The sequence below is a fragment of the Gopherus evgoodei genome, chromosome 7, assembly GCF_007399415.2.
Source record: "Gopherus evgoodei ecotype Sinaloan lineage chromosome 7, rGopEvg1_v1.p, whole genome shotgun sequence".
NCBI lineage: Eukaryota > Metazoa > Chordata > Testudines > Testudinidae > Gopherus > Gopherus evgoodei.
This window is the reverse complement of record NC_044328.1, coordinates 51,011,476-51,037,860: the sequence shown is the minus strand read 5'-3', so window position 1 is coordinate 51,037,860 and position 26,385 is coordinate 51,011,476. Positions and strand designations below refer to the sequence as shown.

At 41.6% G+C, this 26,385-nt stretch overlaps 1 protein-coding gene across 8 annotated transcripts in view; it reads right to left on the bottom strand.

Annotated features, from left to right (window-relative positions):
- Positions 1 to 25,037, bottom strand: part of FAM13C (family with sequence similarity 13 member C) — a 243,760-nt gene extending 218,723 nt beyond the window's left edge. For 6 of the 8 annotated variants that reach the window (XM_030569822.1, XM_030569823.1, XM_030569825.1 and 3 more), the window contains exons 1-5: positions 23,092 to 23,343; positions 17,976 to 18,150; positions 17,271 to 17,480; positions 15,702 to 15,882; positions 5,683 to 5,818 (exon numbers count right to left, since the gene is read on the bottom strand). In XM_030569822.1, coding sequence (XP_030425682.1) covers positions 5,683 to 5,818; positions 15,702 to 15,882; positions 17,271 to 17,480; positions 17,976 to 18,150; positions 23,092 to 23,121 — 732 coding nt within the window. In that variant the 5' untranslated portion in view covers positions 23,122 to 23,343. Of the gene's footprint in view, positions 1 to 5,682; positions 5,819 to 15,701; positions 15,883 to 17,270; positions 17,481 to 17,975; positions 18,151 to 23,091; positions 23,344 to 24,965 lie in introns of those variants that run through there. The other 2 variants (XM_030569828.1, XM_030569829.1) reach the window with 2 other exon arrangements.
- Between the last annotated feature and the right edge of the window lie 1,348 nt (positions 25,038 to 26,385).

Genomic DNA, 26,385 nt, shown 5'->3' with positions numbered 1-26,385 from the left:
GTTAATTTTTGGACCAACTTTCACATTTTTAATTTTTGTAATAAACACTGATAAAAGTCCTGGGAAATCTTAAAATTAAAAATGAAAATGAAGGACCTCTATTCTCAACCTTCTCTGCAGCACCAATAGCCACAACATAGCCCTTAATCTCTCCAAATTTGACTAAAACGTCTATATTCTAAGAAGTGCTATTCAGAAATCTGTTCCCCAAAGGACAGACCTGCATAGGGATCTTTCATTCCCATTTTCTATCTGTGTTTTGTATAATCATTTAAGGACAGATATGAAAGTGGTCAGCCTAATTAGTTATTAGTCTGATTTATTTGATCAGTTTTGTAGTATTTTACTTACAAAATTACAAGATTCCATTTTGAACAAATTTGCCCTTTTTGTGATTGGGGAATATACATGCTTATGAAGTGAAGCACATACTATGAAATGAAACCCAGTATCCAAGACTTCATGGGTTTCCCCCATTCTTGTTTCTCCCAGTGCAGTTTGCATCAGCATGTATTTCCCTCTCACTCTCCAACATCATGTTTTGAGTGGAGTGAATCCCAACAGTCCTCCTCAAGAGTAGGAGAGCACCTAGGTTAGTACTGATGGAGCAAATATGAATTTAGTTGGAGGATTTCAAGGAGTTTGGTGAGGGAAGGTGACAATCACCTTGCTCTTCAGCCCTGCCCCTTTCCAGAATGCACATCCCCACCACACAGAATGGTCAACTGTAGGCTCCAGCGGCACAGTAGGAATAAATCCACAGAACTGGCACCTCCCCACTTCACACTCTCCCAGCAAGGATTGGCTGAGTTCCCCCCGCCCCTTTCCACCCAGAGAGAAAGAACAATTTAGGTATTAGTTTTTGTTTTAAATGTCCAAGCAAGACACCACATTCAGGTTATTGTCTGAATCTCACTTGCACAAGTTCAAGTATTATTTACCTGAAACATATTCCTACCTTAGAAAAACAAAACGACATCCTTACCCAATGCCCCACAGATCTGCATAAGCAAAGGACTTTTCCTCCATGTAGGTTTCACTGATACAGTCTCCCCTCCCCCAATGGTCTAAATGTTTTCCTTAACCTGAAATAAGTCAAAGAATGAACATATTAAGAAAGTCAATATGAGAGAGAGAAAAATGTACTGTCCCCCTCTGAAACTGGATTGGAACACAAAGCTGAGCTGATTCTGCAACATGCAGGGAGACAGATGTCCATTAAAAAAAAAACATGTACACAAAACAATATTTTCTTTCCATTATCTCACACTGCATCCACTGCCTACTTGTACCTTCAAGTAACAAGAAACCCAGTGGGTTACATAACCAAAGTGACTCTCAAATACTGGCAAATTACTTCCTGCTACCACAAAAAAAAATAATAATAATAATAATAATCCTGAGAGACTAGCTTGGCAATAGAATTAATGCTGCTTTAGTGCCTCATAAATTGAAGGAAGCCTCAGACAGATCTAAAATCCTCATGGGAGACACCAGATCCAATCTTCTGAAAGATCACGACCACCAGCAGCACGTCCAGTGCAATTTCTGCAGCCTGGCCTAACCCGGTCACAATACCATCAAACCCTGAATACCCTGGTGCCTGGGCAGTAGACGAAGAGAGAACTCTAGTTACTTTAACAGGTATGGTTCTCAACCAAGCTTAGAGATGGAACTGGGCCAAAAAATCTGGATCCAGCTCAGGATCAAAACTTCCTCAAAATTCAGGACTTTTGTTTCTGGTGGTGTGGTTGAGGCAGAACACAAAATTGAGCAGTGTTAAATGATTCCTGGTTTCAATTATGTTAATGAAGCTCTGAGAGAAATTTACTTTCCCTCCTACCTTCACAAAAATCATTGCCAGTGCAAGTAAGTCCCTTAATACAACATCAGCTGTCCCTATGATAATATTGAGTGAGTTGCTTTGCAGCCCACTATGATGTATATTAACATTAATATAGAGGTCGCTCATTCAAGATCAGGATCTCTAGCCATTTAAACCAACAGAGCATTCCTAATAGCTGTCAATAGGAATAACACTAAGATCCTCTATCGAAGTCTAGAGACATAGGCAAAATGGTTTTGAGTCCAAACTCCACAAATCCAATCCACTGGAAGATTGAGATACTTTTTTAAAAGCCATTTTGTAGTTCAAGGAGTATTTAACTTATCATGGGACTGGTGTGCAGCAGTATGCCAGATTTATTGTTGAAGCTTTTGCTTCATGGCCATTTTTGAGGTTTTGACATTTGTTTTGTTCTGCACTGGAAGGAAGAAACCTTTTGGACATTTTCATGAAATGGAATATCGTCAAAATGTCTGTTCTTGGATCAAGAAGCTCAGGTTTTCAGTCTCTGACCAGAGAGTTCCGGACCACAAAAAAAGCCTTCCTGATAAAACTTTGTTGAAAGCAAAACATCCCTGTGGAACATTGTCAAAAATGTTCTAACCAGCTCTAATTATCAAATTCTCCTAAAAGGGATGAAATTAGTTCTGGAATTGCTGCAGTGATGAGTGAGGTTTGACCAACGCAGCATGCAGTCCCCTCAACATTCAACTGTGCCAACATAGGATAAAGGACGCCAAACGTATATAAGAAGGAAGATAAGAGAAAAATGTGGATAGGAAACCTGTTACTAGTGCTGCAGACAGTCCCTGTAGTTGCTCCCTTTCCTTAATGCAGAGAAACTAGCACCACTGAAGACACACACACAGGTCACATTTCTATTCAGTTTTGTATTTGCCAGCTAGCCAAAGCAACTGATACTATTTTGGGGAGGAATCTCTGTGACTGTTGTACAGAGAAGGAGAGAGCAAGCAAGCAAGTCTGTCTGGCAATTCACTTCTTCCTTTAGATTTGTAAGATGTTTTCTAATGAAATTAAATGAATCTTGTCCGTCCCATGCAGCTAGTGATATGCTATGTGGTAAAACAAAGACATGGCTAGAAAAGCCTCAGGTTAAATAAACACTTAAGCGTCTAGCCTTTTTCTAAAATATTGTGAGGAAGAGGAAGTGACTTCTCAGTATCCCTACAGTTTGTGAGTGTTGACAGAAGATTATAAAGCTCTGGCTTCCTACACTTAGTGCCCATGCAATCCAGGCAGCTCTTTGTAATGCAACAACATCACCATGACTGCAGGCAACCATAGTGAACCGAGATCAGGAATGTTTAGTGACAGAAGCTACTACATTTTTTGTTTAAATTGGGTTATTTAAAGTTTCTTCAGGTTGTAAAAATATTGTCACCTCTATGCATCAGTTCTTCAGAGCCAGTGGTGGGAGAGCACTCGGATTCACATATCATTCCCTCCAATCCCAGATAGTCCCAATGCCATGAGTTCCTTGGAACACTCGGTGGGAGTCTTTTGCCCATACAGAACTCCTCTGCAGGAAGAGTGTTATAGGGTTGGATAGCATACTTAAGTACTTTTCCATGCAAAGAGTGACAAGCCCTTTTTACTTATCTCAGATTCTTTATCAGGGCCTGGAGAAAGCTATGCCTATGTCCGGAATTTCTGGGTGTTAGGGAGTTCATTAAAACTTTATTAATATATGTATGTAAAGAGACACTAACAGCATCACATTGAGCGGACAAGCCCCTTCCCCACACCACCCCTTCTTTTGGTGTAAACCGCTAAGTGCTGATATAAATATGAGAGTAACTGGTGTAAGGCAAGATTCTGCATTAGAATCCTTCCTGCAAGAAAAGGTATGAAAGTTAAGTTCCATTCCAAGGAAAGTGCCTGGTTTGCTGATTAGTGTTTTGATGAAACCTCTGTATGGACTTTTACTGGGTTTGGTTTTATGTCCAAAGAACTTTAAGGAGTTATTACTTAGACAAATAATATATGAAGGGATGCCTATCCAAAACTCTACATGCTCTTGCCATAAGTTATGAGAACAAAATTAGATCACCCACAGAACAAACTCTGTCCAGCACCAACACACACAGTTTCTTTGAGATGCTCACCTCAGATAGAGTAAGAGAACCCTATAGCTGTGCCCTATTTCAGGGCTTCATTAAAGAACTTAAAAGGATCTTTCAGTGAACCTGCTTCCCTGTTATCACAATCCCAGACAGACTGAAGTGACTGCTAGACATTTTAGAGATGAGGGGCAAAAGAGGGAATTAACTTTCAAAGCAAAAGTGCTGCCTTTTATAGTGCCTCTATTTCTCATGTGTTTTCACTGCAGATTTGCACTGATTGCTGGCACTTCCTAATCTTCTTGACACTTTTGGTTGGTAGAAGCAGACAACTACACAGCTATTACCTAATACTGCATCCCATACACAATCATGCAGGAACTCCCAACTGAAGCTGATGAAATGAAACACGTAAATAAGGGCTACTTTCAGGAGTAAGTTTGGCAGGATCAGGCTGGGGCCTAAGAGTACTACATATTGTACTGCAACAATTCTATTTTAAGGTATTAAGACCCATGTCCTACAGCGTCTGAACATGTTGTTATTCACCTTTCCTTTGTACCTAGCAAGTAATTAACATGCCCTATGACATTATTCCCAGACAGATAGTTCCAGAGAGTTAGTGCTTTCAGTGCTGAGATCAGTGGCGGCTCTAGGAATTTTGCCGCCCCAAGCACGGCAGGCAGACTGCCTTCCGCGGCTTGCCTGCGGACGGTCCGCTGGTCCCGCGGCTTTGGTGGACCTCCCGCAGGCGTGCCTGGGGCCTGGAGCCACCCCTGGCTGAGATGGACTATACAATACATGTGACAAATGATGTAAATCTTAGCTTTAGAGTAAAAGTCCACTAGGTTTCCCTGCTCCAGCCCTCCCTCCGCCCCCATCGCTCAATACCAGCAGTGGCTGGAGCTGGAGCTCAGGAAATAAGGAATCCCTAGCAGTGCCTGGAAGAGCCTGGTACAATGCAGACATCTTGGACAGCACCTCTCTCAGAGTGTGGCATATCTTACATTGCAAGATTTAGTCATAAACTGCAAAAACCCTGGTAAACCTGTTCAGAGTAGCCAGATATGTCATACTGTATAGTAATTGCATGATTTAACATTAGGTTGAGACCCACTTAAGATATGAACCTAGATCTCACCATTATGTTAACCCCTTGGGCTACTTTGCTCTCCTAGAATGGATTTTTAAAAAGATCTATACTGAACAGCAACAATACATAATGGAAGGAACTTGAAAAAATACCCACACAGACTAGTACTATTATAGAAGGAAAACCATCCATACTAAGTGCAAAATCATAACTGTTTTGACAAACAAAATGCAACAAGGAGACATTGAAGAACCAATATTATTCTATAGCAGTGCATGCCTAAGGACAGAAAAAGTGAGTCTTTACTCAATAGCTTCTAAAAAGGCATTTTTACACTTCTGCCTTTGCTTGTCATCACTACATAGGAAATAAATGAAAAGAGTTACCTACAAAAATTCTGAGGGCAAGGAAATACGGTTATAGGATATTTCAAGTAGAAAAATGTGATGATTTTATTCTTGACCTTTAACTCTCATTTACATTCTTTAGAAAACAAACATATAAAGTCTCCCTTGTACATTAGACATGCAACTGATACTCACTCTGCCAGGGTATAGCTATAGTGATTTATTACTGCTTGACTATACAAACCTAAAGGTAAAAATACATTACGACCTAATGAAGCACCCTTGATTATCTGTTGGAATCAATCATCTTCTTACCTCAGTGTTGTCTGCTTGTGTCAGTGAGAAATGGCTGCCAGAGTCTGCAAATAGTATCTCATGGTTCTGGAGCAAATGCAGCAGGAGTGCATTACAAAGCATTTGTTTTTCATGAGCCAAAGGACTGAAAGGAATTCTAAACAGGAGAAAAGTAAATAGATTAAGTTTAGTGGTGCTCAGACTATGATCCATTGATCAGTTATCCATGAATCCCTTTCTTGTGGTCCAGAGAATTTTTCAAAGCAAGTAGTTTTATCCAGTTCTCCAACATATTCTAGGACATGATCTCAGTTAAAAAGCTCTTGGTGACAAGGACTATATTTTCATTATAGGCTATATGCCTAGCATAAAGTGGCCCTGATCCTCAATTGGTGGCCTTTATGCACTGCAGTAATATGGACAAGTAGTTGGAACCTGATAGCATGGGCCTGGCACTGACTAACTTGTTCATGAAAATATTTTTTAAAGGACACAATATGGAGAGCCACCACTGGGCTTTTAAAAAGTTATTTCAAATTTGCTCACTAAGGCAAACTCAGATTACACATCTTTCTGGGAGGGTCCAAAGGATAACAGCCCCACGCAATCTTGTCACATCATACTTAACTACCAGGGAAACACCATAATGCAGGACACAGTCTAAAAGTGGCATGAGAAAAAAAAATGTTCCAAAGAAGTCTCTGAAGCTGCATTATATTAATAATGGATGTTATAAAGTTATAGTTAAACATAATGGAAACGCAGAAATTCCTGTAACAGTATTATATTTTTTCAAGTACTATTTGAACTTCTACTTTATCTACAAGTAGATAATTCTCTGAATCATTTAATTGAAACCAAGGGATTCATTAGTGGCATGGTAATTTTGTTTCCTGAAGGAACTGTACATTTTTCCCCATAAAATATTTGAGATGGTATGGGCATTTACATAAACACTAGAGCCAAATTCAGCTTCATGCACTGTGCTAAACCAACTCCTGATTCCGTTAAATATTAATATTTAAACACGAAATTCATAAGCTCTTGGGAATTAAGTACAAATACACACATCACACTTCTGTTTGGCAAACCAGACAGCACATTTATTATTCAAATGTGATTTAAACATCCAAATGTACATATTGAGGCTTAGTTCCAGTGTCCTAATTCCTGTCTACCTGTGGTAAAACTTCCCTTGAACTCTGAGAACTTGGTCTTAGAAAAACTTCAGGATTGAATAACGATGGCCGTATGGGTTTGAGGGGGAACCCGTTATCTCTCACTGTCAGGACATTGCCATGCTTCAGTTTCCTCACTCTGGCCAGTTTAGCCCTCTGGCCAAACTAAACCTGTCCCCTTCCAGAGGGCGGGGGAGGCCAAAAGATGACAGACAAGCCAAAAATATCTCAGACAAAGAAGTCTTTCATCCAGGTCCTCAGCACCTGGGCCACGTTCTTCTCTGCAGATTCTGAGGGCTCAAAGTCCATCTAAACACCAAAACCTTCACACGCTGGGGTGGAGCTCAGGACACGCAAGCAGCCCTTCACACAGAACATACTCCTATCCAGACTTAAGCCAGGTTTACACTACAGCTGCTATAACAGCAGCAGCACCACTAGGGCCAGCTTTAGCAACTGCAGGGCCCGATTCCTTGGAGGCATGGCTTGTACTCATCGGGCGGCGCGCCCAGTCTTCGGCAGCACTTCAGATTGCCGGTCGGGAGAGCAGGGTTGCAGGACTTGCCGCGCTCTGGTCAGGGGAGCGGAGCCACCAAAGACCCCAGCGAAGCTGACCACTGCCAGGATGAGTAAAAAAAATTTAAAAGGTGCCTAAGGCACGGGGCCCTCATAGGCACGGGGCCCGATTCTGGGGAATTGGGCGAATCGGCCTAAAGCCAGCCCTGAGCAACACAGTAGCATACTTAACCCTTCCAGCAACATAGAAAGTTTTTCCAATCACTTTCAACAGGTACTAACTAAGTTGATGGAAGAATTCTAGCTACGTCTATACCGGGGTTAGACTGGCCTAACTACAGTGCTCAAGATGCAAAATTTTTCACAGCTCTGAGCGACATAGCTAAGTTGATATAATTTTTAACAGTGTAGACCAGATCTTACGCTTCTGCTTGCCTCGAGTACGTGCCCAAAGTCCATACCAGGCTTGTGCTATTAGCGCATAAACATGCCCTCCCAAACTTCTTTCCACAGCCTATCCTATGCCACTTCCTCAACTAGGAGCCCCAACACCAATTTTGTCCAGGTCCTTCACATACAGAGAGGAGAAAAAAAAGTGGAATGAACACAGGCTGTCTCAGGAGACCTTGTTCCCTGAACAGTCCATTTGTCCAGACAGTCCCCACACATTATAGGAATTACAATACTCTGTTCTGGGCTGAACCAGGAACAGATCAGAGTTGGGCTTTGAACTCCTCCTAAAAGGCCAGGTTGGACTGTGAAAGGGTCCACATTTGCAAGTTTGGGGAGTTGGGGATTTTGAGACTAGAATTTAGTTTGGCCATTCTACAAAGATTAATTGAAAATATGAATCTTGGTTCAGGTCTGGAGTTCAAACCCTAAAATTCATGGAAAATATTGATTTAGCTCTAATTTTTAAGTAGCTTAAGAAAAAATTCTACTTTTCAGATATTGCTGCTGAGTAGCATAGCCACCACACCTGCAAATTTTCATGTATTTTAAGAAAAATCTAGTTAACAAATTATATCCAGGAACATATTCCTAGAGACGATACAACTATTGTAAAGTTGTTCTATTGAGTAAACAGGATTAAGAATCTCCCTTGGCCTTAGACTTTAAAAAAACAACAACAACAACAACAACAAAACTGTAAATTTGTGTTGAAGACAAATGATGTTAGGAGAAGATCACCACTACAATGTATAGTTTGGAGTAATTAAAAAGGGATCAGTGGGAATCATTAAAGATTGTTTTATCACAAATTAAATATGTGGTATTGAACCCACAGTCTTTACATTTACCAAGCCCAGTGCCTTATCAGCCCAGCAAGCTAGAAGTGGTGCTAAGCTAGCGAGCGTGTGGAGATCTGTGCCTGGATATCAAGCCAAAAACTAAAAGGTACTAAACTGGTAATCTTACAACTAGAACTGGTCCAAATACCTCCCATCCCAGTTTCACTGGGACCACCCTTTCCTCTGTGAGGGTCTTCTTTTCTACAGCACACTCGTCTCACTCTACTTCTCCCACACTCAGCTTCCAAACTGCCTGGGGGTCAGTCAGTCCCTTCTGCCTCCAATGAATAGCATAGGTTGCTGTAGCTCCTCGGGCTGGCAGCATAAGGGAAACTCAAATCCATCCTCCACTATGAGTTCCCAGTCCTAGGGACCCTAAACTACTGGTTTCTTCCACCTCATAATTCAAGAACATAGCAGCCAGACAGGATTGGCCCAATAAGCCATCTAGCCAACTATCCTGTCTTCTGACAGTGGACAATGCCAGGTGCTTTGGAGAAATGAACAGAACAGGGAATCATTGAGTGATCCATGCCCCATCACCCACTCCCAACAGAGGGGACACCCAGAGCATGAGGTTGATCATCCTAGCTAATAGCTATTGATAGCTAAGTCCATGGAAGATAGGTCCAATTCTTTTTTGAACCCCTTTATAGTTTTGGCCTTCACAACCATCCCTGGCAAGGAGAACCACAAGTTGACAGTGTGTTGTGTGAAGAAGTACTTGCTTCTGTTTGTTTTAAAGCGGCTGCCTATTAATTTCATTAGGTGACCATTGATTCTTGTGTTATGGGAGGGGTAAATAACACTTCCTTATTACTTTCTCTATACCATTCATGATTTTATAGACCTTTGTCATATCCCTCCCCCATTACTTGTCTCTTTTCCAAGCTGAAAAGTTCCAGTCTTTTCAATCTCTCCTTGTGCAGAAACTGTTCCGTGCACTTATTTTTGCTGCCCCATCTCAAAAAAGATAGAGAGAAGGGCAATCAGAACTGCATGCAGTAGTCAAGGTGTGGGTGTACCATAGATTTATAGAGTGTCATGTTTTCTCTCTTATCATCAATCCCTTTCCTAATGGTCCCTAACATCGTTTGCTCAAGATGTAAAAGCAGTCCAAAAAGGTTGCCTTTTTAGAGAACTATACACAATGAATCCAAGATCTCTCTTGAATGGTAACATCTAATTTAGATTAGATGTCATTGTGTATGTATAGTAAGGATTATGTTTTCCAATTTGAATTACTTTGCATTTATAAACATTGATGTTCATATGCCATTTTCTTGCCTACTCACTCAGTTTTCTGATATCTCTTTGTAATTCTTTGCAGTCTGCTTTGGACTTAACTATCTTGAGTAATTTTCTAGCATCTGCAAATTTTGCCACCTGTTTACCCCCTTTTCCAAATCATTTATGAATATGTTGAACCCCACTAGTTCTAGTACAGATCTCTGGGGGACACTACTATTTATCTCTCTCCATTCTAAAAATGACTATTTATTCGTACCCTTTGTTTCCCCTGTCTTTTAACCAGTTACTGATCCATGAGAGGACCCCAGGACTGCTTACTTGCTTAAAAGCCCTTTGTGAGGGACCTTGTCAAAGGCTGTCTGAAAGTGGACTTGCTTCTTTCCAGGGCTTCTTCCTGTATTCCCCACTCTCTTTATAGAGCACTGACATCCAGCTCTCCTCTCCCCACACTTTGCTCAGAATTCCATGCCCTCCTCCTGCCATATGACTTGATCATTCATTCACTCCACTGGAGAAGCAATCTAAGCATGGCCCACAGGCAGCTGAGTCACAGTGGTTGGGTATCTAAAGCCCAGCAGGATCCTGTACTAGGTGTTTCCCCACCCCTCTCTCTGCAACCGCTGATCTGGTAGGTGTTTTAAGTATATACCTAAACCCTCACAGAATAGCTGAGGATGAAGGAGACAGCGGCCTCCCTTATAACTTGAGTCTGCTGGTTAGCACACTCTCACAGACTGTGGAAGACTTAGGTTCAAACTCTGCCCCTCCCCTCCCCGCCCCCACCCCCAAAAAAGCAGCAATTTGAACATAGCCTTCCCCCTACTCAAGCGAGGGCCCTAGCCTCCAGGATGTGTACAGTGTGGGGTAATCCTCTCAGATGGATGCTCATCCAGTGAGTGACATGTATCTACCCATTGGGCCAGAGAGCAGGTGAGAATGAGTCCATAGCCCAGTGGTTAGGGCACTCACCTGTAAGGGTGTAAACCCAAGTCCACATCCTTGGTCACATTATGTAGAGGAAGGAGTTGAATGCATTTCCAACATCCTGGGCAAGTACCCTTACTATTAGGCAAGAGATTATAAGGGAGGTGTTTGCCACCATCTCCCACACTGGTGGCTCTTGGAAAAGTGGTTTAGGACTAAGTCCCTGAAAGTGGTGGGGCTTAGGTATTTGCAAGAGATGAATTTAGCAGTTCCCCTCTGATCATGCTGGCTTTTGGAGATCCCATTGTTAGATCCCCCACACCCCAAACCTGCATTGTTGGAGAAATCTGTGCACTTAACTCAGGGACATGCATTTCATGGGGTGTCAAGGCCCCTAGCAGTTCTGCAGGGGATCTGGTCCCTAAGTATTTTTGAAAATGCTGCCAGGTGCCCATCTTCAGCTAAAGGTGACTAAAATACCTTTAAAAACTAATGAACTAAAGAAAAACAGGGAAAAGCATCCAATAAATATACTAATACCAATGAAACATTGAAATTTGCTGGAGGAGGAGGTTGCATTTAGTTTTTTCCAATCAATAAAAAGAATTCCTATGAAGAACAGTTGGTATTTCTTTGAACCAGCTCTATTATTCGTATAGCACCAGTATATCTTCTGCTTTACTGATAGCAAGAGAAGATCCAGGCCTGAAGAGCTTTCAATCCAAGACAGCCCACATGCAAAGCAAATAATGCAACAGCAAGCAGAGGGATACAGCTTGGAGGGTGAGGGTCATACAGCTTGAGTTATTTTCCTGTTAGTTTTCATTGTGAGATGGTAGTTTCCACTCCCTTGGGGGGAAAGGACAAGGATTTACAGGCCTCTTGAAGGAAGGTATTTTAGAAGAGCAGTGGGAGGAGAGGATGAGGCTATGCAGGTGGTTCCAAGCATAGGGAACTTCATAGAAAAAAGTAGGCAGAGGGAAGAGCAGGATACTTGAAGGTAGAGATAAGCAGAAGCTAAGCAGGGGCCGTAAAGCAAGGGGAAAAAGGTGCTTAAGTCAGGTGCAGCAAGCTAAGGAAAAGCCAATGGAGAACACCAGACAGGGTCCAGACCTTGTTAGAGAAAAAACATGGGTCATTCTTGCTGTCAAGGTTCCTCCCCCACTCTGAACTTTAGGATACAGATGTGGGGACCTGCATGGACACTTCTAAGCTTAATTACTAGCTTAGATCTGGTAACACTGCGACCATCCAGAAATTTCAGTGTCTGGAGCACTTCCTGTCCCCCCAAAACCTTCCCCTCCCTGGGCAGCCTTGAGAGGCTTTTTCACCAAGTTCCTAGTGAATACTGATCCAACCCCTTGGATCTTAACACAAGGAGAATTTAACCACCCCCCCCTCCCTTTCCCCCACCAATTCCTGGGGAGGAACCTTGACATCCCTCTTAGCCCCAAGAGCAAACAACCCCCAAAACAAAGAGCACAAACAAAAGACTTCCCTCCACCAAGATTTGAAAGTATCTTGTCCCCTTACTGATCCTCTAGTCAGGTGTCAGCCAGGTTTACTGAGCTTCTTAACCCTTTACAGGTAAAAGAGGCATTAACCCTTAACTATCTGTTTATGACACTTGCAAAAGCATTACATGCATTTTTGCAAAAACTATTGTGTACCAAGTGAAAGGAAGCAGGAAAAAGTGAGTGCAGATGGCCAGAGGGGAGAAGTTTTTAGTAGCCAACATGTGGACCCACACAGTAATGAAAACAAATTTTGTGGTTCACTCAAATCAGTAAATATTAATCTAAATAAACAAAAAAAACCTCAAGATCTCTTTGCTATACCAAATTGAGTTAGTGTCAGTTTTCCAGAAACTTGATTGGCTGACAGTCTATAAAACAGTTGGGGAGAACACCAACGGTCAAGCCTTAGTTTACTCAGAAAATTATACAGGGAATAGTGTGTGGTTTCTAATTCCCTGCCATCCCCAAAACAACTAGGATCTGATCTGCCAAACCAGGTGGTACCATTTTAAAAATCACTCTGAACAGCAGGACCTCAACTGGCTTCCTCAGAAGCTTTTTCTCCTCCCTCCCATCCCCCCAGAGAAAGCTGGGCCTGGGACTTCCCAGAATTCCTAGTGCTGTAGCTCATAAACCACTAAGGTAGGTACCCTAGTAATCTTACACTCTTAGGTACCCCATGGTGACTAACACTTAGCCCTGGTCTATATTAGAAGTTTAGGTCAAATTTAGCAGAGTTAAATCGATTTAACCCTGCACCCATCCACATGACGAAGCCATTTTCGTCAACTTAAAGGGCTTTTAAAATAGATTTCTGTACTCCTCCCTGACAAGGGGATTAGCGCTGAAATCGACCCTGCTTGGTCGAATTTGGGGTAGCGTGGATGCAATTTGATGGTATTGGCCTCCAGGAGCTATCCCAGAGTGCTCCATTGTGACCACTCTGGACAGCACTCAACTCAGATGCACTGGCCAGGTAGACAGGAAAAGCCCCATGAACTTTTGAATTTCATTTCTTGTTTGGCCAGTATAGCAAGCTGATCAGCACAGTAACCATGGAGTCCCAGAATCGCAAAAGAGCTCCAGCATGGATCGAACGGGAGGTACTGCGTCTGATAGCATGGATTTGTCTCCCCATACAGCAATCTGAACTCCATTCCAAAAGATGAACTGCCAGAATATTTGAGGGGGCGGGGGAGAACTCCAAGGGCATGAAGGACAGAGGTTACAACAGGAACCTGCAGCAGTGCTGCATGAAGCCTACTAAAGAACCAGAGAGGCAAACAGCTGCTCTAGGTCAGAGCCCAAGACATGCTGCTTCTATGATGAACTGCATGCCATTTTAGGAGATGCTCCTACAACTACCCCACCCCTGTGCATCCCTTCTCCCCCACCCTTCCCGGGCTACCTTGGCACTTATCCCCCCATTTGTGTGACAAATTAATAAAGAATGCATGAATTTGAAACAATGACTTTATTGCCTCTGCAAGTGGTGATCAAAGGGGGGTGGGGAGGGCAGTTGGCTTACAGTGAAGAGGAGTGAACCAAGGGGGCAGGTTTTCATTAAGGAAAAAAACCAAACTTTCACACTGTAGCCTGGCCAGTCATGAAACTGGTTTTCAAACTTCTCTGATGTACAGCATGCCCTGCTGTGCTCTTCTAACCGCTCTGGTGTCTGGCTATGCATAATCAACGGCCAAGTGATTTGCCTCAACCCCCCACCCCACCATAAAATCTCCTCCTTACTCTCACAGATATTGTGGCGCACATGGCAAGCAGTAATAACGATGGGAATATTGGTTTTGCTGAGGTCTAACCAAGTCAGTAAACGGTGCCAGCGAGCTTTTAAACTTCCAAAGGCACCTTCTATCACCATTATGCATTTGCTCAGCCTATAGTTGAACTGCTCCTTACTATTGTCCAGGCTTCATGAGCTGTGGAAGCAAGGGGTAGGTGGGACCACATGATGCTGCTGACTGGGAGAGCAGCCTGAGGCAGAAGACTCCAACTGGCATGATATTCCAGGCAGGACTGAATCTCCATTAGATGAAACTTAAAGAGAATGACCTGAGGAGTCATTCCCATTTTTGTCCAGACACCCCCACCAACCTGAGTCGGCCAGGAGCACCCACGGGACAACGATGGTGACTAGCAGTCGTATTGTATCGTTTGCTGTCCACAAGGCAAGGCAAGAGGATGCTGCTGCGTAGCACTGCAGTACTCCATCTGCCAGCAGCACCCAGGAGACATACGGTGACAGTGAGCTGAGCAGGCACCATGCTTGCCGTAGTATGTTGTCTGCACAGGTAACCCAGGAAAAAAAGGCGAGAAATTGTTTTTTGCCCTTGCTTTCACCTGCGACAATGTTGTTGCCCCATCAGGCACTGGAGCACAACCCAGTATTCCAATGGGCGGCAGAGACTGCGGGAACTGTGGGATAGCTACCACAGTGCAATGCTCCGAAAGTCGATGCTAGCCTCGGAACTGTGGATGCACACCGCCGACTTAATGCACTTAGTAAGGACACACACAATCGGCTGTATCAAAATCGATTTCTAAAAAAAAAATTAATTTCATAGTGTAGACCTACCCATTGTTTGTTAGGGAACCAACTACAAGTTCCTTAACTAGAGTACTAAGGTTTCTGGAATGTCCACACTCCCTGCTTTTAAATTAGCAGCATGAGTCTGTGGGTTGCTCCAACTCTGCTGCCCTCAGAGGGGTGAGAGCTCTGGCTATTTCCTGCCACCTCTGAAGACTTTTGGGATTAGAAGAAGAGGGGGAAAATGAACCCTTAATGAGTGGCCACCCTGAAGCTGCAAGATGGCTGGTGCCACTAGGGTGACCAGACAGCAAATGTAAAAAAAATCAGGATCGGGGTGGGGGGGTAATAGGAGCCTATATAAGAAAAAAATACCCCAAAAATCAGGACTGTCCCTATAAATTCAGGACATCTGGTCACCCTAAGGTGCCACCTGTAGAAAGAGGGGAACTTCCAGAACCCAGGAGAGCACTGGAGAGGTGGAGTAGGCCACTGACCCCAACCTGAGAACCACCCAGTACCTAAGAGCAAGGAGGCAAATAAAGAGTGCCCATGCTGGGCAGAGTAAAGCCAGGTCAGCTGATTCTTTGCATCTGCCTTGATCAGCAGCACAGGTCCACTCAGATTTTGGGGTGGGCATGGGCTTCTATTTCAACATTCTGTATAGCTCTGCTTCTCTTTAATTCATTCCCCAGTGTACATTAAGCTCTTTCGTCAATATTCCGGCTCGTCTCGGATTACTGCTGTTTTTATTTTTAAGGGAGGGATCCAGGAATACAAGCCACAACAACTGTAAAATAAATCTAAATAAAATACTTACCGGAAAAGGGTGGGCCCAAATACAATGGCAAGGTTTTCCAGGGTCATGTGGTTCATTTCACTGTGTGATGCCACCTTCAATAGAAAGGTAGAGAGGAACTGGAAAAGGCTGTAGTGGGCCTTGGGAAAGCTGCTTAATAACCTTTTCAGACATTGTGTACACTCAGCCATGTGGTTCTTATCTGTGAAGAATTAAGTTTTAATTCAGTTACTAACAGATGAGTATTCTAAGCATCCAGCAAGTTTTAGTACACAATTTACTTTATTGTAAGGATACCTCCTCTCCTCTCCCCCCCAAAAAAGAAGACACTAAGGGCGGGAGGGAAGAGCATAGGCCAAAAGCCAGTGATTTTTAGACTAATCCTCTAATTATTTCACATATTAGCTTTAAAACTACAAACATATCCCTAGGTACTGGAATTTCCTATGGAACACTCTAGGTCTTCGGACTCTATCCTATGTGTGTGTGACCATTTCTTGCCAGGAGAGGAGGAAAATGTAGTTTTTCTTGTTATTTCTAGCAGAGAGTGCAAGACGTTACCAACTGGCTATATGATAACCAAGACATTATGGAAAAAGCTGTGGGAGGATTGTCAGCTGTGACTCTTGCTGGAGATTTGGCACATGCTATGTGACTCATGCTAAGAGAAGGCTGGGAAATTTTACCCTTTCAGCACCACATCAGTCTTCTTTTTCCTACTAACTGGTAACATTTACAGTTTCAGGGCATTTTTGCACTATAAATATAGTACTGTAGTTACAGAAGAGAGGTTTAAAATTCCAAGTCCAGGGACATTGACCTTTTCACTTTCCCTGCAGCAAAAAGGAACATTTTAATGGCTAATATGGGTTCACAAACAAACACAACTCACTTTAATAGGAGGGGTGGGATGAGAATGATTGAATCCCCTAAATATTTTAAACTGATAGCTCAATACTGTGCAATAGCTAAGACAATAACTATTGTGTCCTGGATAGTTGTACAATGAACACATTTGCAATATACAGTAGAACCTCAGAGTTATGAACTGACTGGTCAACCACACACCTCATATGGAACCACAGGTATGCAATCAGGCAGCAACATAGGGGAGGAAGGAAGCAAATACTGCATAGTGCTATGTTAGACTACTATACAAATAAAGAGAAAGTTTAAAGAAGATTTGATAAGGAAGGAAACTGTTTCTATGCTTGTTTTGTTTAAATTAAGATTGTTAAAAGCAGCATTTTTCTTCTGCATAGTAAAGTTTCAAAGCTGTATTAAATCAATGTTCAGTTGTAAACTTTTGAAAAAACACTGCATTGTTTTGTTCAGAGTTTCAATCAACCTGCATTGCCAAGGTGTTCATAAACTGAGGGTCTATTGTAAGTTAATTGGATACATTGCATAGGGGGAATCCACAAAATAACTTCACACTTTAAAGGGTGGGTATGCAAACACTCACACATTTGTTGATTACAGTGTTTAAATTCTGCTGTGTGTACACTAGTCAGCCATTTCTGGACAAAAGAAAGTCATCCCAAGCTGAAATGCCATTGACATTTCAAATGAATTTAGCCTTTGTTTTACCTTCAAAGGTTTTAAGAAGGTTAGCATGTAAGTTGTCTGGGAAAACAGCCACTGGAAGCTCCTTGAGGAAAAGTTTAAAGAGGCTTGCAACAGAATCTATGTCACCATCATTAATGAGGTCCACCTTTTCACCTTGATCATACTTCTGCTTCAATGCTTTGATTTTGTTCACTGAGCCACTGATTCGAAATAAACCTATGTGATCCAGGCCTATTAAAAAACAATAGTTACCATTTTTAATAAAATACACAAGGAGGAAAACTAAAACACACAGTTTACTGATAGTGTCTACAGAGACCTGACAAATGCATTTTGGAATCAAATAAGTTTGCTAATTGTTCAATCACACACACCCCAAAAGAGTTGTCTAATTCAGTATTTTCTGGGTTTGTTTTTTTGTTGTTTTTTTTAATAATATCCCTTCATTACTACCCTTTAATGCCACAAGGAGTTTTCAAGTGCTGGTTTGGTTGATATCCAGGGAGTTCAAATCAGCATGTCACTTTTTCTCATTTTAAACCAACCCAATCAAAATCCACTTAGACTGGTTTAAAAAAAAAAAGTGGAAATTTACACGTTCTCCCATTAGTTGCTATTCTCCTTTGTGGTCCTGCTTACCCAAAGCAAGTTAGTTACAGTTCTTGATTTTGACTAAAAGTACAAACAAAAAAAGTTTATAGAAAGCAGAACAAGTTATCGACTTACCGAACATTTCTAGGTATTCCACCATCTGTGTCACAACAAAAGGAACTTGCCATTGTGTTGCCTCTTGTGCAAGAGTCTCAAGGGGAACACCAAAATTGTTTCTCCTCTTTGTGATCTGGAAATCTGGTGCCACTTTATTTGTGCCTGGCTTAATTTTAACTGAAGACAGTGAGTGCTGCAAAATAAATAAATGAAAAAAATCAGTCAGTCAATTCTCTGTGATAATACAAGCTGTATATCACTGTGCACCATCTCAGGGCTGGACATGGCAATGAGGCAGCTCTGCCTCAGTTTCCACCTAACTTCTTCAGCCTACTCCCTCCATATAGAGATGACTTGGCCCTTGAATCAAGCCACCATAAAGCAGGAGTTGGCAACCTTTGGCACATGGCTCATCAGGGTAAGAACCCTGGCAGGCCGGGCCGGTTTATTTACCTGCTGTGTCCGCAGGTTCAGCCAATCACAGCTCCCACAGGCTGCAGTTCACCGCTCCTGGCCAATGGGGGCTGCAGGAAACAATGCGGGCCAAGGGATGTGCTGGCTGTCGCTTCCCACAGCCCCCATTGGTCTGAAGCAGTGAACCAAGATCAGCCGAACCTGCTGATGTGGCAGAAAAACAAACCTTACTTGCCAAACCTTACCCTGGCAAGCTGCCTCCCAAACATTGCTGACCCCAACTCTAAAGCATTCAACCCCCTCTGGGGTAGCAGAGTCACTTAATCCAAATCCAACAAACATACCAAACGAGAATTCTCAGTCCTGCCAGGCTCAGCCTTCAGCCCCCTTTCTCACAGGCATGATCCCAGCTACAATCAGCCTGTTTTCCCATTTAACAGCCAGCTCTATGGCTCTTCTCTATTCAGTCATCCAGGACAAGTCTACCTCCTCCCAAGGCAAGCTACAAACCATCTGTAGTCTCTGGTCGCAGCCAGGCTCCTTAACTCACACAGCAGCAGCTATCCACTGCTGGGAACTCAGCACAGGTAGAGGGAGGTAGGGCTAACTGAGTCCAGGGAATACACTTTAACCCTTTCCTATCTGGTATAGGGTTTGTCTACTCCACCATACTACCTTCTTCGATAAAACCAGTATTGGTTACAGTCAAATCTTACTGTAGAACTGATGAAATTGTTTTTAATTGTTCACTTTATTAATTTAACTTCATAAGTAAAGTTTATGAATTAAACATTCATTCATAAAACCAGTTACCCCAATAATTGGCTAATTGACAATTAAGATGCTTGTTAAGAGCCATAGGGTTCAGCCAGCTGCACTTTCAATCCAATTGCTGCTTAAATCACTGAAACTTGCACTGTTTCAAACACTGTAACTTCTGCTCACTGTTTGCCATTCATTATACTTGTCTACATTGTAGCTTCTGTTCACTCTTTGTCATTCCTTACACTTGTTCACATTGTTACAAACTCCATTTTAAAATGCTCACTCCATTTTGTAAAAGACTACTGCAACCTTCATTTTTGCAAAGCCCTGCTGTAATCTTATTAGTTTAGATGTGTGAATAAGGTATGATGCCAGCCTGTCCTGATGAAATAGAGTTCAAACAGCCCTAACAAAGTAAGAGGAGTCCACCCTAAAAAGAAAGAAGAACAAAAGGTACAGTAGAAGGAAGATCAAAGCCAGGTCCGAGGCTGAAAATCATGTCTGCAGTTGACAGGTGATCAATCACACCAAACCCAGAGGCAGCATGACACGGCAAGACCTATAGACTCTGGATTCAAACTAAACCCTACAAAAAGGATGAGTGAGATGGAAGACTTTGGGTAATGTTCTGCTGCCACCATGGGAGGGCAGACTCAGCCCTTCCGTGTGCCCAGCTTTCCTGGCCAGTTAGACACCACAAGCTACAAATCCAAGCTGCAAAATCAAGCCACAGATTCAAGCTATGTTCAGGACTGGTAACTATACAGCAGCTGCAGAATATCTGATATATAAAATAAAATATATATACAAACCCCAAATGTTCTGCAGATGCTGTATAGTTACCAGTCCTGAACTTAGCTTGAATCCGTGTGTGTATACACACACACACACGTCACAAGTTGTGTTATAATAAACATGCCATCTTTGCCTTGCCCCCTGAAACGATCCCGTGTAGTTTTGTCTGCATAACATTACTTGTTAACTGATCAAGTTTGAACCAGGGAAGGCCTATTTTAGGCCCTAGTATGGTCCCCATTACTATAGTATCTGAGATCCTCACAATTGCGTGTATATTTATCCTTACAGAGCCCCTTTAAAGTAGGGAAGTACTATCAGGTCCATTTTACTTATGGGAAACTGGGTATAAAGAGGCCAAATGACTCACCAGCAACACACAGGAAGTTAGTGGTGGATCAGGTATTTGATCCCAGGTCTCCCAAGCCCTTACCGTTGGACCATGCTTCCTCACTAGTTATCCTACTGAAGACTACTTCTTGATAATGAGATCAGCAGGTTAGTAAAACAAACGGGATAAGAAAGGAAGAAGGAAGCTTTGTATTCTGATAAGTGCACACAACAATGTGAACCTCAGACTTATTCAACAACCAGTGAAAATAGCATTGCAGTTAAAAACTGTCTATCAACAGCTCGTTGAGTCTTGCATTCCTTTTTCTGGAAAAAATGATGTGTGATGTGTATTTCATAAGGGTGCTATTAAAAAGTGCAGCACTAGATGAGATTTTTCTCTTTACTGTTAACACGTTACACTGTTCAGTAGGAAGCAAGATGGATGTTTTGACTGCTCATTGTCTTCTTCATACCATGAATATGCACATCATTGTCTAGAGGACAGTGAATGCATAGTAAAAAATAATAAAAAACCCACACACCACACACACACACCCCCCAGCAGTGATCTCCTGACCAGGTCAGAAATAATTTCTCCTTTGTGCATATACAAATAGCATTTATACAATTAACTGGAAAAGTTAAAAATGAAATTGACAGTGATCATTTTTCTGCCAACCCAAATCTATCATTTGCAAGTTATTGTATTTATTAAAGAGCCCTGTGTATGCCACAAATTTCATGAAAGAATATGGCTGCCAGAACCACTAGACATCATTTTGTACCACTTTTGCTTAATTTGCTATTATTTTCGCATACCTCAAAAGTTCTCAAATGAGAATAAATGAAAACAGGTAGTTTCCAAGACTGAATGATCTGACCTCTGGCATGGTTTGTATAAAATAGAGTGAAAGCATAACAATTTCAATATCACATTCATTTTTAGTGATGTTAGAAAGTGCTGTATATTGAAATAATAGAATTGTAGGATTGGAAGGGACCTCAAGAGGTCATTTAAGTCCAGTCCCCTGCATTCCTGGCAGGAGTAAGTAATGCATGTATACAGCTCGCACACTATTGTGATAAGAGTCAGATCTTGGACTAAGTTGGTGATCCATTTGTTCTTGCAAAGACCATGTAGACAAAATTTATTGCAAGAAGTTTACAACCACTGGAGATCAGCCAGCTAATAGAACTCTTACAGAAGGAGTTCCATTGAGCGAGTTTATGTTGCAACAAAAAAGGAGGTGCAATAAAGAAAGCAACTGGAATTTTAACTGACTGCAACTTCATTATAACAGTTAAACTTCAGACAAGGTAGCTCCCAAAGGCAGCCTATCCTAGGAATAAGGAAAGGGGAAGCAGTAGCTAACTTGAGCTGTCACAAGCTTCCACATAGTCACTACTCAAATCCAAGTAATGCCACATACTAGGCTTGGCCAGTCCATATAAATCCCAGGCTTTAAAACATCTGCATCATTCTGAGGCCTAATGAAAATCTGCAGCCCCATTCAAGCCACCACACATGAGAAAACTCCTAAGTATTGCCATAAGAGCCTAGGTCCCCCGGGAATGCCTTCTGCATGGAAGGTCATTTAATGCCAAGTTTTCAAGAAAGAGACATTACTGCAACTTCCAACCTTTAACGTCAGGAAACCCAATAATTGTATCCCTACTGAAGCAAATCTAACCTCAGCTGCTGAGAACTTCCATACAAAATTGTAATCCTGGTTAAACAGCCACAAGTTTTGTGAACTAAGGAAAACATGCATCTTCAGCACTTAGATTATGCCTGCTCATCATGATTTTATTGCATGGCTTCAAATAAGAGATATCAGCAAAAACTGATGGCTGCAACTGTAACACCACATTAATAGAGCAACAAGGAAGAATAAGATTTAGGAGAAAGCATAGCATGTTTGTAATAGTAGGGGGGCAAAACCACTATCTGTTTCACCTGGCATGGCCTTTTATTGATGCACCAGCATTCTGAGAAGTGGGATTAATCAACAACAGCCTCTTTAGGAGAGGGAACTACCATTGGTCAGTAGTCCTGTGAGATCACCATCCTAGATCATATTGCCTAATATAGTTGAGATGGCAAAAATTAGCTAGTTGAGCAATAAGCTATATTTCCATACCTCAAACTATGATCACCATTGGTTAGGTACAAGACATTTCAAAATAAAAATAAAGGCTATAAATCCTATTTAAGTAGTATAATTTAAAAACAAGTAGTATGCATATTTCATTGTTTGAAAAGGAATCGTTTTATGTTTTCCTAGTATCATCCCAAATGCTTTAAAAACTAGTATCTTTTCAACTATTATATTTTAAATCATGGCAATATATATATTCATATTCCATAAAGATCTATAGTAGAAGTGCCATTCTGTCACTTCACAAATTCACTTTCTAACAATGCTAAAAAAGTTAGGACTTATTTGACTTGGCTTTGTTCAATTCTGTTGCCATGGCACGTATGCACAAAAGGTGTTTCTTACCAGTATATTAGCAAGTTTGACATTAGCTCAATGCTACAATATGATTAATCTACTTAAAGAAGCAAATACTAACATGTAAAAAGAACCATAATTTTGTGCTCCATTTACACTACATTAACTTTAAAGACAATGAGATTAACAAATTGTATTTAAAAAAAAAACATACACACCCCTACCTTTCAGGGTGTCCTAGTCTAACAATCTCTCCCTCCCATGCTGCTGCATATTACAGTAGGGGGAAAAACCTGCATATTTCTCAGCAGCTTTTATGAATGCAGCTAGAACACAGAACAGAATAAATAAGCCAACGAAAATCCACTTACACAAACCAAAAGGGAGGCACTTGTTCCCATGTTAGACCTGTGTTGGAGTGTGCTGCATTTTCAGATATCCCACTCAGAAGACATGGCCACATTGCTTCTGTTCATTCATGCAACAGCCATTCAGAATGTTAGCATGGAGAGTGAAGGTCGTTAATTTGCTATTTTTAAACTTTAGCCTAGAATGTCACAGAGATTTCTACTGAAGACAGAAACTGAGTACTTGTAGACATGGATTCCTCATGGCAAACACTTGCTGCTACATAGTCATATGGCAAAAGCTCACTCAAGTGCACTATCAAGAGGTGTTTCCATGGCACCTAACACTCACACAATGTCATAGCTTCCTGAAAACTCAGACTGATCATTTGATATTCAGTTTCCTTTTTAACATGGAGAGATGTAAACAAAACAATCTTATTGACCAGTCATCCTTGCCACCTGCAAATAATGGTGAAGAGCATATTCTGAATTTATGGAGTAAGCAAGGGCAAAACACATGCAGAGTTTTAGTTAAGTGCTTTCTTTCCTTGCCTTTGTGAAGTTTTTGCAGATTTTTAGGTATGACAAATAATAAAAATATGATCCTTTAGCTAGGCAGGGAGAGAAAAGGACAGGCGTGTATAATATAGTAGCCACTACCCAAGCACTCCTCCTGGCCAGAGGCTGCTCTGCTGTACTCTACCTCTGTTTTCCTTCTTTTCACAGGACACTAAAGAGCCATCTTAATCTCCCCTCATATCAGGGACCACTGACATTCAAATACTTTACCATATGGGACACAGCAGGGCTTCTCCCCAGTCTAACAAGCACTCACTACCATGCCCAGTCTTCTTTAAATAGCTTTCTTTATTCAAACCTGAGCACATAGCAGCCAAGACAATTCCCTAGCTTATCTTTTATCATAAGATTTCATACCCTCCCCTCCCAAAAGGCTCTGCTTCTGGTAGTTTCTCAGTCCCAGCCAACTCTCTTCTCATAGCCAGTTCTTATTCAACCAGATCTGCTCTCAGCCAGCTCTGTTTCCTTTCTGATCACCCAACTCCCCTCCTATGACTTCTCTCCCCCAAAGACAGTCTACCCCAATCACTCCTCCACTTACTGCCCACTGACAGGCCTTTATAGCCCCAGGTGTAGCCCTGCTCTCTTTAATTGGCTCAGCTGGGCCCACTTGCTCTGCACAAGTTGTGGGGACTGGTCTACTGACGGACCAGTTACCCTGTGACAGGCAGACCCAAGGAAAGAGAAAGGAAGGCATTGTTATCCTGCTAATACAGTGTGCTCTGCTGGCCAGCAGTGTAGTCTAAGTGGGCCCCTATCTGCTACCCAAGCTGGGGGCTCATATATATGGAGGTCTTATCCTGACATTATCCCACCTAAGACAAGGCTCTGTGTGGTATTGTCCCCTCACCACTTCAGTAGAAAGTCCTGCCCATCTGAGCCTCTCCTGCTACCCCAACACAGCTTTCTACTAGGTAGGGTAAGGATGAGCCTCCTTACATATATGGCAGGCTCCAGGCAGTGACATGCCACCCCACAATTTTGTGTTCCAGGGCTGGAGATAGACATTCACTAGGGCACCCTACTTCTATAAGGAGTGGCAAGGCCCTCTCTCACCCCACTTGCCCTAACACACCCAAGAAATGGCTTTATTACCAAAATGGAAATTTCTGCAGGAAGTCTGTTTTTGACTAAGTTTTTCAGATTCTCATAAAAAATCCTAAACCCCTCCCCCTTCCACAAAAAGCACCCTTTGGTTTTTAGGCCATCAAAATCTGAAACTTTCATCCAAAACTGAAAGCCAAAACCAGTGACATAGAGAAAAAACATTTTCCAACCAGAACATTAGGAAGATCTCAAAAATTGGTTCCACTCACCTCAAGTTTGCAAGATTTTCTTCACTACCAGGAGCCCAGAGACTTTTTTTTAAAATGAAAACCTAGATCCTGTGGAAAGTGGTAGCCCTTGCCACGGGTTAGTGGATTATTCAAGCTCTCATTAATATTCTGGCTCACATGCAAATATGGATGTCTGCAAGAAGAGCAATAACCATATCTGTATGAACAGAAACCCATTTATATAGATAGGAAATAAAAAGCAACTCAAACAAAATCAAACCAAACAGCCTTCAGGGTTTGAACATTGTTTCTCCATTATTTGATCAGCTCTGCTTATTATCATGTTGTAGATTACTTGATTGTAAGATGGAAACAGATCTTTATTGCTCCTGTACCTGAGCCCTTAAACCATTCATTGAGGCAGAGGTTGTATCATTTTTCACCCCACAGGATTTCTTTGGAGCCTGACTCGTGCTCTCTAATAAAATCTCAGAAGATAAAAAAGCATATTCCCTAACACCTATTGTCATTTAGTTTAAATATATTTGAAATAATTTCTCAACCAATTAATGAAATGAATAATTGTGTATCATCTATTGTCAGCATGTACTCCCTTATCAGGAAATCTAGGAAGACAGACTTGTTCTTCGGGGAGGTCTGTGAACTGAAAGATCTATATCTACTCAATGTTTGTCCAGGGCTAGAATCACTGGAAGAACTTGTTCCAATCTCTTACTACTTCCAAAATAGAAAAAGCTTTCTTAAAACCATACAGTCAGAAACAGCTTTTCTCTTGCTCAACAGATAGACTTATAAGGTAAATGTCAATAAATATTGATTTCAACATACACACAAATGGATGAAAAAAATATTTCCATAGATAATCTAAACTTACAGATGGGCAAAGCAAGAAAAATGCTTTGTTTGCTTAGCATGTTTTGAGATGTGATGTTGACAATGTGTTTAACCAACTATAAAGCTTTAGCTTTTTGCCTCTCAATTTGTCAGTTATTGTCTGATCCACCCATGACTTCCTGTAACTGAATGTTTAAATAGATAAAATAGAAAAAAAATGCTGAAAAATATTGATATTATCCTTTTAAATTATATAAAAGAATTGAGTTCTGCTAAGTCTATATATGGATTTGAGATGTCAGGGGTTCAGCCAAAAAAAACAAAAAAAACAAAACAAGCAAAAGAAAAAACACCACAACCCACAGTCTAATTTAAGAAAAGAACATAAAAACAGTTTAAGAATTATAACTGATGTAATCCTCCTCTGGTCTAGTAGATAATATTAGCCCTAAGCAAATACCTTTTAAAGCAAGTTGACAAGCACTGGCAGAAAATGGATTTTCTGTTCATTTTTCATGGGCTCTGAGGTAGCACAAGCAAGAAAAAAAAAGGAGCAATGAGTCATCATTTATTAGCCTGGAAAACTAACTGTTCAGTCTCTTTG